The following is a 19,393-nucleotide window of genomic DNA, read 5'->3' as shown; positions in this document are numbered from 1 at the left end:
TTTGATGGAAGGGCTTCAGCGCGTCTACTTGACACCCAGTTTTTCCCCTCTGTAATTTGGAAACGTGTTTGTATCAGTCAGAGAGAAAGGCAGCCGGCAGGAAAAGAAGCCCAATCACGGAGTGGAAACAAGGCAACACAGCAAGAAAGAAACATTGTTCTGGAGGGAAACTGAGAAAAGATGGTTTGTGTGTGTGTGTGTGTGTGCGTGCGTGCATTTGATTGAGAGACAAGAAAGCCCCAAGCAAAGGGAACATTTAGTACAGAAGGAAAGTACAGTGCAGTATATCCAGAAATAATAGCTTTTATCTCCTGCAGCTGAAGTTAGAGGAAAACAGCAGTTTACTGTAGACAGGGGAAGGCCGTATCATACTAATAATTGGTATTTTTTAAATTAGTTTTATCTTGTAAAGCAACTTATTGTCACTTTTTTTTTTTTTTTTGCAGAATTCAGCCAAGGCTGCAGAAAACTTAAAGCCGTGCATATTTAAACAATCTATATGTTTGGAACCAATTCCACTTGCTCGTCACTTATTTTTTTACAAAGAGTTCTCTTTCCGCTGCTTTTAATGAACTTGAACTTTCTTAATACTGCACACATGGCTCTTAGTTGGACCAGGATGTGCTATTTACAGCAGATATCATCAGTGAGTTGCAAATGTATGTGCTTTAATAAACTCCATGCATTTGCACATCTTCAGAATCCTGAGCATTGGCTAAATTTAGTGGCTGGTGGACACTAAAAATGGAGCTAAAAGATCGATCCAGTATGAGTACGAACCTTCACTAACTTGTCGATACAGAGTACTGATTCCATGCTTCCATATGCAAACGCAATGCGAAGATTTTCTATTGCCGCAAGCAACTTCCACCTTTGTGGCTGCTTTTGCATCACTTTCGGTGGTCAGACTGTTTTTTTTCCCCCCCTGGTGTTGCTCTTTAATAATACGCCAACAAGATGAATAGCCAAAGTCGAGGTCGTATTTCGACAAAAAACGACGACAAAATCGGACGGCCCATGCAAGCACAGAAGGGAAAAAGTGTATTTTATGATATATATGGAAAAAAAGAACGAGGCAGCTGGAGGACATAATGCCGAATGCTGCGCTTATCAGCCAGGCTGTGAATCAAAGGCGTGTTTTATTGCTTACGTTTGCACTCCACATCGCAAAGTAAGTCGTTCCAGCACCAAAGGGAGGGCTGATTAAACGGAGCAGATTACAAACAAAATGCAACAAACCCTCTGATTCCGAACCAAGGTTGCCGCACAAACACACACTCAAACACAAACAACCCGGGCTCCCATCTTTTATCCTCAAGGTTCTTTCTCCTCAGACCCAGAGCCAAGGACTTTAAAAGCTATTTCCAACTGCCTCCTCCGTCAATTTCCTGTGACGGGGGTAATTTTATCTCCGAAAAAGGATGGGTGTTCCCACAATAACCTCCACGGGCGCTTATCAGACACACACCACCACTGCCACTGAAGAAAAGAGGGAACTATTCCAATCATCTGATATTCTTCCATTTTTTTTTTCCCCCCCTCACCCTTCCCTGTGGAGAGCGAGGATATCTCGAATTCCAGCAGATCGGGCGCAAAATGTGATCTGCATGAAATGTTCCGGAAAATATGGCCAGAAACAGGTTGAGCTTGTCGGTCTTCCAAGTATCTATCAGAGGAAGGAAGGCGCTGCCTGTAACGTAAAGCGCTTCAAGTTTGAGCCTCCTTCTTCTCTTTCATGAAGTTTCCCCCAAAGTTTTCTGTTTTCATGAATTAAAAATTAAGCATCCTGTTGTGCATTAATTTTGCATGACAACGGGTTGTTTGCTACGTTAATTAGCCAAGACATGAGCGTACGCTTGCTGCTTGGCACGAAGTTTGGACGAATCGTCAACAAAGCTTTAGAAAATAGTTCTTTTTTTTTTTTTTTTTTCAAACGCATTCGGGTTATATAATCAAGATCTAATTTTTCATGCTTCTAAAAAGAGTTCCCACACACAGAGAGAGGAAAAAAAAAACGCCAACTTAAATGAATTAAAGTTAAGTGAAATGGCATGTGAAGCACTTAGCGACTTTGAAATGGAATTTATCCTCGGGGTGAAGTGTATTTAAAACCTCTGTGCTGCTGAAGACTCCGGGGAAAAGGTGTCAACATGTAGCGAAGTTTAGAAAACTCAACTCCTCATGGATATCATCTTCCCCCAGATGCTGCTAAAGATACTGAAAAGAACTGAACATATTACAACATACATTTCAATAACCGTCATTGTGAGGACGCACCCAGAACTTTTGGTGTCCTCATAGTTTTGTTGTGAATATTTTACAATGCCCTGCTTTTTAAGTGAAAGCATGTCTGTTTGATTGTCTTACTGACTGGACGTATTACTGACTGACTTATTGTCTTCCTGAATGTCTGAATCAGCGATTGACTTATTGAATGTCTCATTGGCTGACATACTGTCTTGCCGACTTTGTTACTGATTGTCTTACTGAATAGCTGGTGGTCTCATTGCTAGTCATTAACATAGTCAGTCAGTAAGACAGTGTTATTGACTTACTTTAAGTCTGTCTCACTGACTATCTGACCGACTGATTATCATTTCGTCTTGTTGACTGACCGGTATTCTCAGGGACTTAGTGTCTTTTTCACTGTGTTATTGATGGTCTTACTAGCTGCCTGTCATTCTTATTGGCTGCCTCACTGAGTGAATCTCTTACAGACTGTCTTAAATGTCTAAGTAACTTCATGGCTAAAGCCTGAAAAGTAAAGGCTGTCTGCCTTCCCGACTCTTAATGATAATCTTACTGACTGTCTGACTGACTCGCTATTTTTTTCAGTGTTTGATTGACAAAAGGAATCAACCCACGCATGCATGGTATCCAGAAATGATTTAAAAATATACAAAATTATGTCTAGAATGGAATGAAGGTTCTAAAAAGGAAAAAAAAAAAGTTTTTAAATCATGAACAGTGGTGTGTTTTCTCTCTTCCTCTATTACCTGCCTCTTTCATTCGTCCATTGCTTTTTTCTTGTGGGTACCCAGAGGTCACCTCTGGGTTAACAGGGTCTTAACCCGTAAATGGCATCAAGCTCAGATCATGGTCCAGCTGGCTGGCGTGCTGCAGTGTGAGCCCCTTTCGACTCCGAGCTGGAAATGCACGCTTGTTTGTTTGTTTTTTCTTCCTTTGTGTGCCAAAGGAAGTGCTGCCTGTGTGATTAGACAGACCGGGGGGGGGGGGGGGTCTGACGTGTGATTGTGTGTGTGCTTAGCGAGGAAGACAAAGCGTGTTTAAGAGTTAATGAAGCGGTCATACGTGCTCTGTTGTCCCATCTGCTCTGTCTCCTCACGAAGGACTGACTTATGTCCAACGGCAGGCGGAGTAAATCTACTGACTGGTCCTGTCAATAGCAGATACCACAGGTAGTTTACCCACGTTCAAAATGCAGAGGAAGGAAGGAAATGGGGAGAAACTACCTGAATTCCAACATTTTTCCAGGGTTTACGTCTTGTTTTTTTGCTTGTTGTGTGTCGAGCTGCACAGTTCCAAGAGCTGCCAAGTGGATTATGTGCATGCGTGAAACCCCGAGGCAGTCGATCGTCATTCAGATGTGCAGGGCTAAACAGACCACCACGCAACTTCCACCTGTGTTCCTCCCGCAGTCTTTAATCCTTCATCAAACAAGTGGCCACATTTGATCCCTTCTGCATTGCTTCCTGTTCCAAATTAATTCAGAACTCATGACCCAATGTATGAACCTGTTGACTCTCTGGTATTGTGAGGATTTGTAAAATTATGAAAGTTACACCGAAGTTACATTGCTAAATTGATTCAATTTACTTGAAAATGTTAAATAAAACTCTCTATTTTCAAATTTTTTGAAGAATAATATTACTCAAGCACCCATCAGAGAAATCCAGTGATAAATGTCTTATTTTGAACATCCAGTCCAGAAATTGTAAAATAAGTATGATTTCGGTCTTTTTAACTCTCATGACCCGAGATTTTTTTGTGTATTCATTGCGCCTTGCACTTTCTCCTCCGAGCAATATATGTGGTTTGAACCTGGTTTCAGGAGACCGTTCTGTGAGGACTTTGCAATGTCGTCCATCTGTGTGCCTGGATTTCTACAGCTGCTTCAGTTTCCTCGCTGGGGTCTTGGTTAGACATGTCTTTGCACGTTAGTATTGTTTCAGTGTGGTATGTCATGCATGCTGTAATTCACCCAAAAATAACTTTGTGAGCGAATCAGCACAAAGACAAATTTTCTGCATCAATTTTTTTTTTTTTTTTTTGATGTATTTTGCCTGCTGTAGCAGATTATTAACTTGCATATTAACGGCCGGATGCGTCGCCCTGCACAAATCTCTCTCCGGGTGAATGCGGGAAGAGAAGGCGATGTCGTATCTTCATAATGGAATGATGCACTGACCTGTAGCTATCCCGCTAATTCCTCCTCTGTGCCCAAATCTGTTGAATCATGCATGTATTGTAATGCTACAGCGCAAAGGACGTAATTGATGGGAGAGGATTTGTTTTTTGTTTTTTTGTTTTTTAAAGAGAAAGACTACCTGATGGGTTTTTTTTTCTCCCTTATTTTGTGGAGATTGAAATTGAAAACACTACCAGAGATTTTGGTAGTTTCCCTTTCTTCCATTATATCACTAAATACTTTCTCCGTCTCAGAGGACGTCCTCCAAACTCCTTCTGACGCCAACTTGAGTTTAAATTTAAAAAAAAAAACCCAGCTGTTTCTCACAGGAGTCGCTCCATGGCCTTTCATTTAAGAGCTCTTAGCAGAGCTGAATAAACTTTGTTTGTGTGTGTGTGTGTGTGTGTGTGTGTGTGTGTGTGTGTGTGTGTGTGAGCACCGTAGGTTATTGCTGAAAACACTCCCCAGGTAAATGACGTTGGATTTTTCTCACTTATTGCTCCAGAGGAAAATTTCTAACTCATATGGGGAATAATCAGCTTGCTTTATTGGACAGATTCATGAAGTGGATGAATGAATGAATGTATAAGCAGGCAAATAAGTCAGTGAATGTGCGTTCAAGGAAGTAAGTTACTCAGTATGTAGTTTAGTTAATAACTCTTATCTTAGACTAAAGTTTTCAAAACGTTTCCATGTAGATATGAAACCTTTCTTAAATGAAAACGATACCTTTTCTCACATGAGTGCGTCAGTAAATGATTAAAAGTGTGAAAGTCTAAGACGGTAAGCAAATGAACAGCTGTGCAAGTAGGTGAGTAAATGACTTGGTGAATAAGTGAATGAAGGAAGTGAGGAAGTGAGCAACCGAGTCAGATTTGGGAGCAACTAGGTGAGTTATGTCCATGTAAATAAATGGTATATATATGATAAGGAACAAGATCTTGTTCTAAAGTTCTTCAACAAGGATCAGGAAAATTACTTGGAGAGACATCTGGTACACACACACACACACACACGCACGCGCGTGCGCGCGCTCTGCAGCCATTACCAGCACTCCTCCAATAGCCATGCTCAATTAGGCCCACCTCCACCCTGCAGCAGGCAATCGGCGCTCATTAACCTGCAGCCTCATGGAGGACGCCGTGCCTCGTCACTAATGGCCCTCCCCGTATTCACTGTGCACGCTCGCCCTGGAACAGACTCCGTGGCGCAGTAATTATGCTAATTGCTTAATTATTCAGCGGAGATAATAAGTCAATGCGGGATGATAGGATCTTGATAATCGAGTTAGATACCTGGTAAGGATAATAGGAAATTTCATACTTCAGAGCAGAGTGAAATTAAAGTTTAGAATTAATTTTTTTTTTTTTTTTTTTGTGGAAGATAAAAAAAAAAAAAAAAAGTGAGGGGGGCGTAGAGCCTTATCTTTTATTTAAATTTGCTTAATCTCTCCCAAAATAGCATCGTTGTTTATGTGATTGAGGGCGTGTGAATCAAACTGGGATGCTTACCCTGAGTTTTTCGTAGCGGTCGCTCAGTGCTGCCACCTGGTGGTCCCTGTGCCTCCCGACCAGCTTGCACAGCGAGCAGATGAGCTGGTCGTCCGTCACACAGTACATGTTCACCTTCTCCTCCTCGTGCTCCAGGCACTGGAGACCCCGGAGGTGGGAGTCGGGCATGGGCTCGATGAGCCGGTGGCCCGTGAACGGCTTCTTGTTGGGGTGCGTGGCCCGGAGGCACTCCTCGCAGTACGACACCTCGCACGTCACGCAGGTCTTCACGGCGTCCTGCGGCGGGTCCTGCTCGCAGAACTGGCACTGCACCGGCTCCGGGGGCGTGCCCGGGCTGGACATGGCGGCGCTGACGGGGACCAGCGCCAGGCGGTTGCTCCCTTCTTCCCCGGGGGAGTTGGGCCCGCTGTGAGGGGCGGGCAGCGGCAGCGGCAGCCCGGCCGAAGACGAGGCCCGCTGGACGCGGTCGATAATGTTCTGCAAGGTCACGTTTCTCTTCAGTCCCTCGAGTCCGCGCTCCGGACTCAGGGAAATGACATATCTACAGGTGGGGCACTGGAAGGCGCCGATGCTCTGGACGGATTCGTTGGTGGTGCAGTGCGAGACCAGGATGCGGTGGGCGCAGCCGAAGCAGAGGCTGTGGGCGCAGGGGAGCAGCAGCGGGTCTTCAAAGAGCTCCAGGCAGATTGGGCAGGTCAGCTCTGACTCCAGAGTGTCCATCCTGCTCAGAGGAGGCCAGGCGGGACCGGGCGCAGTGTCAGCGAAATCCAGGAGAGCCGCTCAGCTGTCTGCAGGCCAGAGACAGAGAGATGGATGGGGGGTGGGGAGGAGGAGGAGAAAGCACAGGGATTTGTGATTAAATGGTGTGAAACAGCTTACTCCTCACCGCTTTCTTGGGAGGGCTTATATCTCAATGTGGCAGAGAAAACGAGTGGACCTAAAGAATGGCGGGGTGTTTAACGCCGCTTCCCTGAGTGAGCGGAAAGCCGGCAGCGAGGGGAAATTGATAGCTTGAAAAGACCAGACAACACATCTGACGTTTGCATCTTTTAGCAAGAGCCATTTAAATTCTTAAATAGAAGGACTGCGTAATGAAAGGGAGACTGTATAAAGACGGAAGAGACAAACACAAGAAAAGAATGAGTTCTAGTAGGGAAAACTCGCCAAAACAATCTTCACTATGTATGAATTCAGAAACCTTGAAAAATCACTATTATCTGGAGAAAACAACCGATTCCAGAGAGCCGGAGTAGACTGAGAGACGACCACTCGATATCCGGGCTTTATCTGAACTTGAAGCTCCACTGTAATTATCCTGGGATTGTGTTCTCGCCGCCCGGCTCCGAGAGACACTCCGCTAACCCACTTTGGCCCTTTCACGATTCTCACTGTCGTCGCCGCCGCCGCCGGCGACGCTTTCAGTTTCGACTGAGCTCGGATTAAACGGCCTCCCCAATTCATCAAGCGCGAGTTTGTCAGGAGTTTGTTCAGACTGCATGGCCACGAGTCTGCGGAGTGACTCCACACTCATCACTTACTGTAATGAACCCCTCTTGTTCTTTACTGTGAGCTTTAATTTATAGCCCGGTGGTGCCAAGCACTTTGGCAATCAGAGCTGGTTCATTTTTTTTTTCCCCTGCAGAGAAGGAAAAAGAAAAAAAAAAAAAAAGGTTGATTGGAAAGCTAACTGTATAGTTTGCCGTTAAACGGGCACTGGAGGACTATCTTGAGGTTTTGTTGAGTTTGATTGTGGTGAAATGTACTTTTCTCGGCGCTGGGCTGCGGTGCGGGAACAACAGTGTTGCACGGTGCGGCAGCGGCAGCTGCAGCCTCAGCTGCCAGCAGGCAATTAGTACATGTGTCCATTTTCGTCCCCGTGAAGAGACGCTGACCGGAGGTTTCCATCCGCACCATTTTCCAGCGGATACTCTTGACTTAGGACCGAATCACAGCAAGTAAGCTGGTGGGTAATCCATTCATCCAGTCATTGATCCTCTATCCCGGCTTTCTAAGCTTTCACTTAACCAGATGAAACACAAATATCTGTTTTTCTAGTGAGGCCTGGCCAAAGCGACAGCACCACTAGCAGGAGGTGTGAAGCAGTTTTTCTTGTGCAACTTCTGGAAAGATAAATCATCCTAACATGCTTGTCTGTGTGTTCTGAAGAAGGGACGCCCTATAAGAAAACCTGCAAACTCTTCCTTTCTTCACCAGAACCCTGATAAATCTAAGCATCTCATCAAAATGCTGCCGTTTTTTATTATCCAGCCGCCTTGAAAAACTCTTCAAAAGTCATGTTGTTTGGTCTCATAACAAACACTTTAGCTTTCTAAATCAGCTTTATCAGTCGAACTAAAAGTTTCCTTTGGGGCCTTGTTTATCTACTAACATCGCCAGGGAGCTGTTAATGAAACAATTGATGGTTACTTTGACGTTTCTCAACAACAGAATTAAAAAATAAATAAATAAATAAATAAATAAAAGCCCCTTTTAAGATTAGATAAAATCTGTCCCGAGCCCCCAGGGTAAAAACGACGACGACGACAAAGGATTAGCACCGACTGTTAAAAGCATATTTAAAATGAAACAATGCGCCCAGAATTAGCAGGGACGATCGTAACTGTAATGCAAATGAAGGTGATAAGCATTTATAAAGTCATTAGTCGTGAAATCACTGGTTTCCTGAACCAGACGCTGCGGTGCGCAGTGGCCTCTCATCTCCACACAGTGGCGTTTTCAGCAGATGTCAGTGTTTGCCGAGATTAAAGCGCCTGTGCACCGAGTGGACTGCTGCACCCAGAATATCTCTTCTATTCATCCGCCCTGCCATCTTTATGCATGGCTTCCTCTTTTATCCTCTAGGAGGGAGGGGGAAAAAAAAAAAACAAAAACAAGTGCTGCAGATAAACTGTCCTCGCTGGAGCTCGCTGCACCGTTTGTCGTGCATGTGATGTCTGAGGTCAGATAAGATACGTGTGGGGAGAAAGAAAGAAGCCGGGATTGAATGGAAGGATCGATCACGTGCAAACGAGCAGTGGAGCAAATATAAGAGGGTGCATGAAGCCGCGTGCGCTTGAATGGGTCGCACGCTGGCATCTGCGCGCGCGTCAGCGCACACATCAGCTTTGCCCAGCACCGAATATCCTCTCCCAGATGTTTCTGCCACCAGATGTTTCGTCCCTGATGACGGACGCGTGTTGACGTTCCACTCAAACTTGGCGATTTGCCAGGAAGGGAACATATTCTGTTATTCTTCAGCCAATCGGTCAGTTTCCTCTTCGTGCAGCTGCAGAAGCTTGATCGCCACTTTTGCATGCAATCTTTTTATCCACAAACGTTTGACAGCATCTAAAATAAGCCCGAGGCACAGCAGGCGCATGACGACACGCGCGCACATGCCGCCCACACTCCATGGTGAGCACACTCTCCTGAATTAGACCCTGCCTGATTAACCGTGTGCAAGAAAACCCTCATGCCTTGCTCATGCTGGATGCTTCTGTGACTCACAGGAAGCGAAACGGTAAAAAAAAAAAAAAAAAATCCTGGATTTAACAATATGTTTAATTTATCTTCTGTCATTTTTTAAGATTTTAATTTGGAGAATTGGATTTGTTAATTGCTCATTTATTCTCATGTTTGACTCGACTTTTAGATAGAACTACTGATGATGAGGATAATACATGAATGAAGGAGAAAATAGGCGTCATTATATGATAGTACTGTTATTTTATCATAGTTTAAAGCATTAAAAAGTTTAAAAAAATATAGAATGTTTACAAAATAATTCAAGGAAAGTAAACAGAGAACCTGCAGCCAGTCGATTATTTGGTTATATTAGAGATAATTTATTAAAATGATCCACATTGAACACTTTATCCAGTATTGAATGTCCGTGGATGTGTGTGCCGTGCTGATGGCTTCTGCAGCATCACAGCTTTTTGTTTTACTGCCCTCCTCTGGGGAAACGTGGACTAATGCAGCTTTGGAAAAAGAAAGAGGGGGAGGAAAAAAAAAAAAGCTTGATCATGCATTGACTAATGGAGGTGTTTTTAAAGCCAGGTGCTCTAATAAAGTGGATCAGCGCCGCTTTATTAAGGAGCAGCTCTTGGTGCTGGCAGAAGCGAGCAGTTGTTTCTTAATGGGCAACCTCGGTTAAACTGCAGCTGACTTAACAGGGCAATAACCAGCCTCTCTTTTCTAATTTTCTGGTATTTAACGACAGTTTTAGTGGATGTCGTCTGGAACAAGTTCCACACGCTCCCCCCCACTTCATCTCAACGTCCAAATGTACCTGCTCAACCCAGGCTGAGACGTGTGTGAACGCCGCTTTTAGCGGAGTAAACCGAAGCAGCTGGAAACGTCTGGGGACGTTCTCGTGCCCGTCCACCGCTGTCAGCCAAGCCGCATGAACAGCAGGGAAAGTGTCTCGCACGGGCGCAAAAAGCAGGAGGGGGGAAAGTTAGACAGTGACGGAGCTGTGACAGGAACCTGCAGGCGCCAGGAGATAAAACAGCAACAAAAAAACAAAAAAGAAAAAGATAAACGCACTCAGGCATCAACATACTGATGTGGATCCAAATGTGCAGGTGAGAGGAGGTGAAGTGCCGCTCAGCACTCTATAGGTGACACTGTTGAACCGCGATGAGAGCCGCCGGCTCCACTCCCCCCAGTGACAACGTGCAACTTGTTTATTTTTCCCACCATCACTTTTGTGACTGTGTGTGTCTGTGTGTGTGTGTGTGTGCGCGTGTGTGTTAGATGCTGGCACTGCCGACACGTCAGTACCGATAGCCTTCAGTTGGGGGCAATGCGAAGCTGAAGGAGCGCCGGAGCCATCCTGCACAGTGCCTTCCATGCAGCTCCTTCTGCAGCAGCCGTGCTCACAGCGTGCAGACTGACAGTCGGCGTCACGAGCAGCAGAAAACTCAGTCTGATCTGCAGTGACGACGACGACATTCCAAGCATTTCTACTGGAAATAAAAGGATCAAATTGAAAAATAAAAACTAAAACTTGTAAAGTGAAAAGTAATATGTTTAAATCAGGAAAAAAAAAAATGACCGTATTATTATTATTTTGTTTTGAGTGTATTTTTTTTTCTAAAAGTAGAAGATTGAATTAAGCAATGAAATATTTTTGTAGTTTTTCATGAAATGACTCAATGGAGTAATTTTCATGAAAAAAAAAAACTGAATTAAGTCAATTAAAATTCAGATTCTGAACTAAAGACAAATCAGAAATTGATTCTCAATGAACTACAAACTGCTAATTTTACTAATATTAAGATTAACATACAAATGAATTTAATTAGAGCTGCTTTCCCAGCTGGTCCCAGGGCGAGCAACTCATTTTCCCAGGGAGTCAAATGAAAAAAAAAATTGCACTAATATGGTGGACTAAGAGATACATTTACTTCAGATCTATCTATCTGTCTATCATCATTTTTCACAGTATTTATACAAAATATTAAAAAAAAAAATACCAAAACCTGAAATAAAATAGAACCCAAATGATATAAGAGAGTTTTTTTTGTTCTGTATTCTGTTCTGAAGGTGAACAAACGTCACGATTCCAATGAAACAGAACCTTCTTTGCGGCCCCTGATCCATAAACGTAACCATCCACAGCTGCAGTTTTTATACACATTTTTGAGTTATATCTGCCAGTTTTAATGCCATCTCATAAAGCCCCTCCCAAATTAAACCCGGAGCTTCCTGTTGATGTTAGGGGGGGGTGGGGGGTGGACGGCTCCCTCCCTCCGGCCCGTCGCTTCGCCTCTGAATCTTTCATTAACTTTGGGTCGGCGCAGGTTGCAGCTTTCTCCTCCACTCATAGTTTAAGCTGTTAAAATTTTCATAGGAGCTCTTTCGGTCCATTTTCTTAAAAACCGATTCGACAAGAGCGAGACGTGGGCACAAACAGGAGGGGGGTTCTCGTATTTTCTTCTCTTTCGTTCGTTTTTAATGGGAAAAGAATGTGTGTGGGTTTACATAATATATGGAGCCGCTCACTGCGCTGGCAGTAATGTTAATTTCCTCCCGGTTTTAATCACAAAAGTTCCTCCTTTTTAACTTCTTCTTCCTCTTCGGGTTGGATTTTATTATTGCTCTTATTAGATTTGTGGGAGAATTAATTATTTAGACGTGCCATAAACCGACAGATTGAGCCGAGCGGCGATCCCACCGCCTCCTCGCTTGTGGTAAATGACGTGAAATTGCATTAAAAAAAATAAAAAAAAAAAAGAAAGAAATGACTAAAGGAGTAGGGGGCAGGGGCGTCTGTTTTGGTGGTCTGACGTGAGCGACTGTGGCAGTTCACGAAGCCAGAACTGAGAAGTAGGTCATCCCCGTTGACCTGGCTCACATAATCAGCATACACTCAGTGTGTGTGTGTGTGTGTGTGTGTATGGGCGCGCATGTGTGGCACTTTGTGATTGTGCTGCTGTTCCAATTCTCTCCTAACTGGCGGGAAGCGGAAAATAGCCGGCGAAGGAGGGCATCTGAAGCTAGCAGTGAAGATATCTGCTTGTCAGCTTGAATAAAACTCCCGCTTGAAAAAAAAGTGAAAAGTTGGAATCGACTCATAATAAAGATGATGGTAAAGAATCGCAAAGCAAGACAAAGCGCTCAATTATTCACATTTTTCCATGAGTCCCGCGTTGAATTATTTACATTTTTTTGCGCGTGCCGGAGCAGATCCCTCATTTCGCGTCTCGTTTTAGTTCACCCTTTTAACACAGGGTGTCAAACGTGAGGGTTGTGGGCCAAAACTGGCCCGCAAGAGGCTCCAGTCCAGTCCGATAAACCATCAAGATTTTGACCCGAGACCCTGAGCTAAGATATGAGTGATGCTGCTGTGACAGCTAGAAATAAAAAAAAAAAAACAACAACCAAGCATCAGCCTCAAAGCCATGCTGTCAGGGTCAGTTTGTACCAGAGAGTTTCATTACAATTGGATTTTTCCTGTAGTGATTGTTTGTTTTTGACAAAAATATGGAAATTCCCGTCACGTATACTGTGTGTTATAAAATAATTTGAAGGCTGTCGTGGCACAAAAGCTGAAATTGGACCTGGCTGACTGCAAACCATTGAAGAATTTACTAAAAAAAAAAAAAACCCTCAAATTCTTACAGGATTTGAGAGAAAGAAAGAAACCCTAATCTGCTTTCATAGCTGACAGCTTTTGGCAGATTAAGCCTTGACCTTACGCGGGGCACGGCTGTGTTTTTAGGGTTACGAGTGTCGCACCAAGGTCGCAGCGAATTTCACCCACAGAATTGACTCTGACAAGTCAGGATTTTATCCTGCTGCCCCCCCATACAGAAGCTGGCCTGATAAATCTGAGGGGAGAAGTGGGTTTTTATATAGTCCACGGCCTTGCTCGCAGGTGTTGGTGCCATACGTCCAATTAGGACGATGGGAGACGGAGCGATGAGCACGCCCAGAGCGAAAGCTAACTCCACTTTTAGACGAGTGATGAAAGGCTTTGAGCCTCAGATGTCCCACTCAGAGGGGAATTAGATTCCCAAATCTCCTCCTCCTCCTCCTCCTCCTCCTCCCGCCCTGTCCACTACCAGGCTGCGTTTTTCTGGCTTTTTGAGCAAGTTAACAACAACGACAACAGTTGCCACATACACACCAAGTCTTTGTCTGATTCCGCCGGCCGCGCCGCGCTAATCCCTAATCCGCTTCCTCGCACGGCGGCCGTGACCAATCGCGGCCTTTCATGTTCCGACGCGGTCAGTTACGCTTAAAGGGATTGGCCGGCCACCGTCTGGACTGCCCGGGTTTTTTTTTTTACTGAATATGATGAAGGGTGACGTTTTGTGATTGGGGTTGGTGTGTGCGTGTGTGTGTGTGTGTGTGTGTGTGGGGTCTGGCTTGTGTGACCCAGATTGGGCCTGGCGCGAGTGTGTGAAATGAGATGTGATGTTTGGGGATGAAGATTAGAGGAGACCGGAGCAAGCCTGGTGTCGTGGAGGGCGAACTCCCTCCGTCGGGGGAGAGTGATCTTTGTCCTCCCTGCGTGGGTGATGAGGGCAGACGGTGAACTTTGCCCTCAGGGGAAGGAAAGGATGTCTTAAAACACACTCACTGAGTCTGACAGGAAATCGTGAGGAGCGATTTAAAAAAAAAAAAAAAAAAAAAAAAGCCACTTTTCACAGAAAACATCTTGAGTCCAATGCTTTTCTTATGCATCTGTCAAAAATGTTAGTTTATCCATCTCACCACATCCACCTAAAATCAACTTAACATATAAATGACGTGAAATTTAATTGTTAAATATGTGTCAGCGCTGTTTGCCGAAATCTATCATATATGGTGTTTTCCGGTTGTATTTCTCAGTGGACCGTCACTATTTCCCCGATGAAAGGTTCATTTTACCTCATAAATGCAGTTAATCATACATGAGTGGTCGCAATGATTATCACTCCCGCCTCACCGTGACAGAATTTACTCTGGTTTCTTCTAGCATCTCAAGCTGACTGGTGACTCTAAATTGCCTAAAAGGCTTAATTAATTAGGGATCTTGGACATATCCATTTCAATGTGACTCTCCCAGTTTGCAGCCGTCTATCTTTAAACTGTGTAATTAATAGTATCATGAAAGGGTACAACTTCATGTATTTTACTCAGTAAGGGATCCTGACCTAATGTGTCACTCATAATAATAATTTATCACCAAATCTGTCCTCAAACTTAAAAAAAAACAATATGCAGCCCATTTATCGTTTCAACAATAACACCCGCTCTCGGCGTCATAACAAGCTCGAAAGAGCCCGATAGAGCCAGAAAAATCCAGTCCGACACAGAAAACGCTGACACCACAAAGTCACTCCTCGTCCATGTTTCTTTAACAGGATTAAACACACTTGAGGATAAGGTCCCGCGCTTTCTTACAGCAGTGTAAATATGAAAGAAAAGCCTCAGGAATGTCACCGGGAATGAAAAAAAAAAAAAAAAACACTGACGGTTCAGTCAACGCCTCCCTTCCGCGATCACACTGATTCTGCAACGCTTTAATGTGGCCTCAAAATATGTGCTTATAGGATTCCCCCCCCCCCTCGGTGGAGATGAAAGTGATTAAATGGCGGGTTATTCCCCAAAGTGCCGAATTATCGTTGCAACTTTGATTGGATAATGAAATGTTTTCCAGCATGAAAGCGGCTCCGGAGCGCTGGCACAGACGAGGTGTGTTCATGCACCGAGGAGCAGGATGACGCAAAGCGTGGAGCATCTGCACGGTGAAATATTCAGGCCGGGCTGAAGTAATGCTCAAGGAAACAAACAAAAAAAAAATTGCTCATTCTTTCACAGTTTGGTAGCTTGAAGCCCGATTTGTTAGTCTTATGTGCAATAATTTCCAAAAATAAAGCTGCGTGAACTCCCTTTGACCCCGCCGTGTCCTTTTGCCATAACGTCAAACATATGGACAGACCTGCAATATGCTAACAATTACCCATGATCCTGGAAGCCGTGAAGAGTTTAGATGGGAGTGAGACCTCAAATCATCTGTGTTTACACTAAATCTGAAGGGTTGAATGTCGGGAAAAGCGAAGATCTGTGGCATTTGGGAGCGCTCCGGAGCGAGGGATACTCCCGGGAGGCGCGGTCGGACTCTGGAACATCTGCCGATCTGCAGCGGATCGAGACGAGCCCTTTATGTGTGTCGAAAGGACCGTGACGTCTCCGCAGATTCGCCTTATCTGAAGCGGGGGGAAAAAAACACCCGGTCACATCTGACACCTGTGAAAGGATGTTTATCGGGCAGCACGATCAGAGACGGGAAGATTTCCAAGCAATAACAACTGGAAACGGTTTTCATTGTGAGGCGTGCCGATTTTCGCACTTCGAATCCGAGTCGGTTTGTTCATTCAGGCCGTATTTGAATTCAGCATATTCTGATATACTGATGTGGTCAAACACGAGACGTCCTTGGTTTATGAATCCAGTTGTCATGCCTGCAGCTGAGAAGAGGCTCCCAAAGTGGGGATGTTCACAAGCGTTTTGGCAAATCAAACTCCAGACTTTGAGGATGGCTCAAGAAACATTAGCTGCCTTTACAAGGTCACCTTTTTTTTTTTTTTCTAAGTCAGATTGAGTTGGAGCATTTCTAAAAGGTTCCACCTTTGGGAAAAGTTGTTTTCAGTGGCTCCGTGACAGAAAACCAAAACACAGAAAAGTTTTCCATTTTCAGTTAAAAACATGATGGGCCACCTAACCCAAATACACATGAGAGGTGTCTCAAGAGTTTCAGCGTCGGAGGAGTAAGTTGAAGTTTCGTGGCGTGTCAGGCATTAATGAAGCGTGGGAGAAGATATCTGTTGATTTTTTTTTTCCCCAGGTTTTTATCTGGAATTAGCTTCAGCACCCCGCAGCCATCCGATCCATCTTCCCCGCAACTTTCACCTGAATTCTCTTAGCATCGCACTGAAGCCGATCCCCAGGTAATCGTGAGCTAAACACATCCTCTACAGGGTTCTAGTCAAACAGAGAAAGACAGTCAATCACACACACGCTTACTCTAACACCTCTGGGACAGTTTAGTGCCACTAATTAAATCAAATGCATGCTTTGGACTGGAGCACCCAGAGAAAAAGTCCAGCGAAGAATGGCTCTGCTTGGATGGAATGACGAGGACGATGGCGTCCGCTGAAACAATCGGGCGGTCCCTTCTGACAACCGCAAAGTTTGAGGGGCCACTTATCCCCCCTCCGCAAGGGCTTCGCCCGCTGCCAAGTTTCATGCGAAGCGACTGTGCCCATTGTCAGTGTTTCTGAGGTTTCCATGGCGACGACGCGCTCTCATCTCTCTCGGCCGGCGATTAAAGCGGCGCACCGGGGTGGATGAAATGAACCGATCCGGAGTGGGAAAGGAACCTCTTCCACTTTGTGCCTCTTCGAGGATGTTTACACGGCAATTAGCCGTTTGCTCCCCTGAAAGTCCCGGGGGGGGGGGCTAAAATTAGCCAATTAGACGGGCGATAAGAGCGTAGCGAGTTACACCTACACGCCGGTGAGATCGCAGGCGGGCCGACGGTGTCAACAGGCTGCAGGATTTTCGGTCTCTGTGATCAAAACGGTCTGTCGTCATTCAGATGTGCAGCAACCAAACAACGTCGGCTATGTTTATCCCCACACTGGAGTTCCCACAGTCACTCTGAAGGTAGCGAGGAGGAGGAGGAGGAGGAGGAGGGGGGGGGGGGATCTGACGGCTAAGATGCTTTTCTCAAGCTGACAATGTCTCGCTGAAACATGTCGGGGGGGGGGGGAAACAGGAAAAAGACACAGCAACAATACTATTGTTACTATATTGGGCCACGTTGTGACAGCTACAAACCGCAGCTTCACTGAGGCCTTTGTGCGTTTCCTTTGCTGGATTTGTCAAGGCGAATGAGGGGATTAGGAATTCTACAAACTTGTAAGCCACTTGTGGTCGACTGAGGAAACTTTTTCAACAGTAACTTTACCTGATTAAATGAAAGCGATCTCAATTTTTGGATTTATAACGTACTTAAACCTCAACAATATTCCACCAAATTCAAAAAGTGCAATAAAAAAAACAATGTGAAATAATGTGAGTTCACAGCACTTGCAGGTGAGCTGGCAGCTTTCCTTTCAGTGAAATACTCTTATTAAATGTTCTTTTTCTTTGTTCGGCCTGCCGAAGTTTCTTTAGCTATGGTTGGAGGGAGGTAAATTTCATTCCCAACTGCGCAGTTAAAATAATTAAAAAGAGAAGAAAATGTGGGCCAGAGGGGAATTACACGCTCTGCAATTTCCTCTACGGGTAAATTCCACACTGAAAATATCAACATATTAGACTTTCCACCTCTTAAAACTTCACTGATAGTAAAATCTTGCCCGTTCTTTAAGTCTCCCGCCGTGTCTGAACCTGGATTTTCCTTGATCCGTACGAGCCCGGGGCAGGTGAGAGAGGGATCAGTGGCACTGAGCCCACGCTGGCCAGCTGGCGCACACACACACACACACACGCACGCACGCACGCACGCACGCACGCACACACACGCACACTGACCACGCATCAGCACACAGGAGAGGTGAGAAATCAAATAACCTGACCTCTGGGAGGCTCGGAACAACACGCGAAAAAGGTCAAGTCCGCTCCAAAACACGACCGACACGAGCGCCCGTCGAGGCGTTATTTCGTATATCGAGTGTATGCAAGAGTGCGATAAACACACACACACACACACACACACACACATATACACACACACAAAAAGAGTGCCATAAGGCCAAACATTCAGGAGCTTTTAAAGTCACACAACTGCACATATTTTTGAAGCATCCCCTCCGGCACTGTCTCATGTATTTATGTGTCTTGGTCTTCAAGCAGGCACCAACACACACACACGCACACACACACACACACACTCTCAGTAGCTGTTTGAAAGTGGGTCACAAAAAAACACACTTACACATGATGCAACCTCACGCACACACACACACACACACACACACACAAGTGCAGTTTAAAGTGCTTTTCTTCCTCAAAGTGTACATCAAGTCCCCAAAATTCAGCAGCCGGTTCTGAAGTTTCTCGTCCCGAACTCCGACACAGACTCCCGGCCGCCGCTCTATCATTATCATTCCAGCGCCGCTGGCAGCTTCCACTGCTGTTCCCCACTGAGAATACAGTCCGAGAGATGGAGGGTGAAGGCATGCGGGAATCCCCCAGAGGAACACAAACTGTGGAACACAAACTAAAACAAGACCACCCCCCCCCCCCCCCCCCCCCCCCCCCCCTTGGTCCACTTCCTCCCCTTCCTCCACTTCTTACCTTCCACATGATTAAAATCCCATCGTCCACAAACAAAGTGAAAAAAAAAAAAAAGAAAAGAAGTGGCAGATATAAAGGGGAGGTGAGGGAGAGAGCGGCTCCTATCTCTCTCTCTCTTCTCTGTGGGATGCAGGAGCGGCGGCGGCGGCGGCAGGGGCGAAAGCAGCAGCAGCGGCGGGCGGCGAGGGATGTGGATACGTTAGCTGTGTCATCACCTCTCATGACATGTTTCCTCCCCTGAATGTGTAAGCCTTTCCATCCTGACCCGGCTCGGAGAGAGAGGGAGAGAGAGAGAGAGAGAGATGGGACAAACTAGTGCACCGCCCACCTCCTCCGTCCGCCCTCCTCCTCCTCCTCCTCCTCCTCCTCCTCTGCCCTCCCTGTTTCCCTGTATTCAAATGTGCCAGTGGGCCGAGCCGGCCAATCACTGGAGCGCCGGTGGGCGGAGCTTCCTGCGTCAGACAGATAAAGTGTTCATCATCCTTGCACGCAGACTGGTGTGGAGGTGTGTGGGCGTACAAACTCCAAGGACTTTTGCCATTAAGTGCTACACAGAAAGAAAAGCTGGCTTTGTAGGAACGTCTGAGATTTATTCATGTCTTTAAAGAAACGACAGCGCTGTGGACGGATTCCACACGGACTTTCTGTTGTT

General features: G+C 45.4%; 1 protein-coding gene across 2 annotated transcripts in view; it reads right to left on the bottom strand.

The window, feature by feature from the left end:
- Window positions 1–19,393, bottom strand: part of LOC115383873 (E3 ubiquitin-protein ligase Midline-1-like) — a 52,064-nt gene that overhangs the window by 17,114 nt on the left and 15,557 nt on the right. The window contains exons 1-2 of one of the 2 annotated variants that reach the window (XM_030086073.1): window positions 18,742–19,010; window positions 5,941–6,728 (exon numbers count right to left, since the gene is read on the bottom strand). In XM_030086073.1, the coding sequence (XP_029941933.1) occupies window positions 5,941–6,660 (720 nt within the window). In that variant the 5' untranslated portion in view covers window positions 6,661–6,728; window positions 18,742–19,010. Of the gene's footprint in view, window positions 1–5,940; window positions 6,729–18,741; window positions 19,011–19,393 lie in introns of those variants that run through there. The other variant, XM_030086074.1, reaches the window with a different exon arrangement.

This window comes from Salarias fasciatus (genome assembly GCF_902148845.1).
Source record: "Salarias fasciatus chromosome 23 unlocalized genomic scaffold, fSalaFa1.1 super_scaffold_20, whole genome shotgun sequence".
NCBI classification, from domain to species: Eukaryota; Metazoa; Chordata; class Actinopteri; order Blenniiformes; family Blenniidae; genus Salarias; species Salarias fasciatus.
This window is presented reverse-complemented; position numbering and strand designations above follow the sequence as displayed.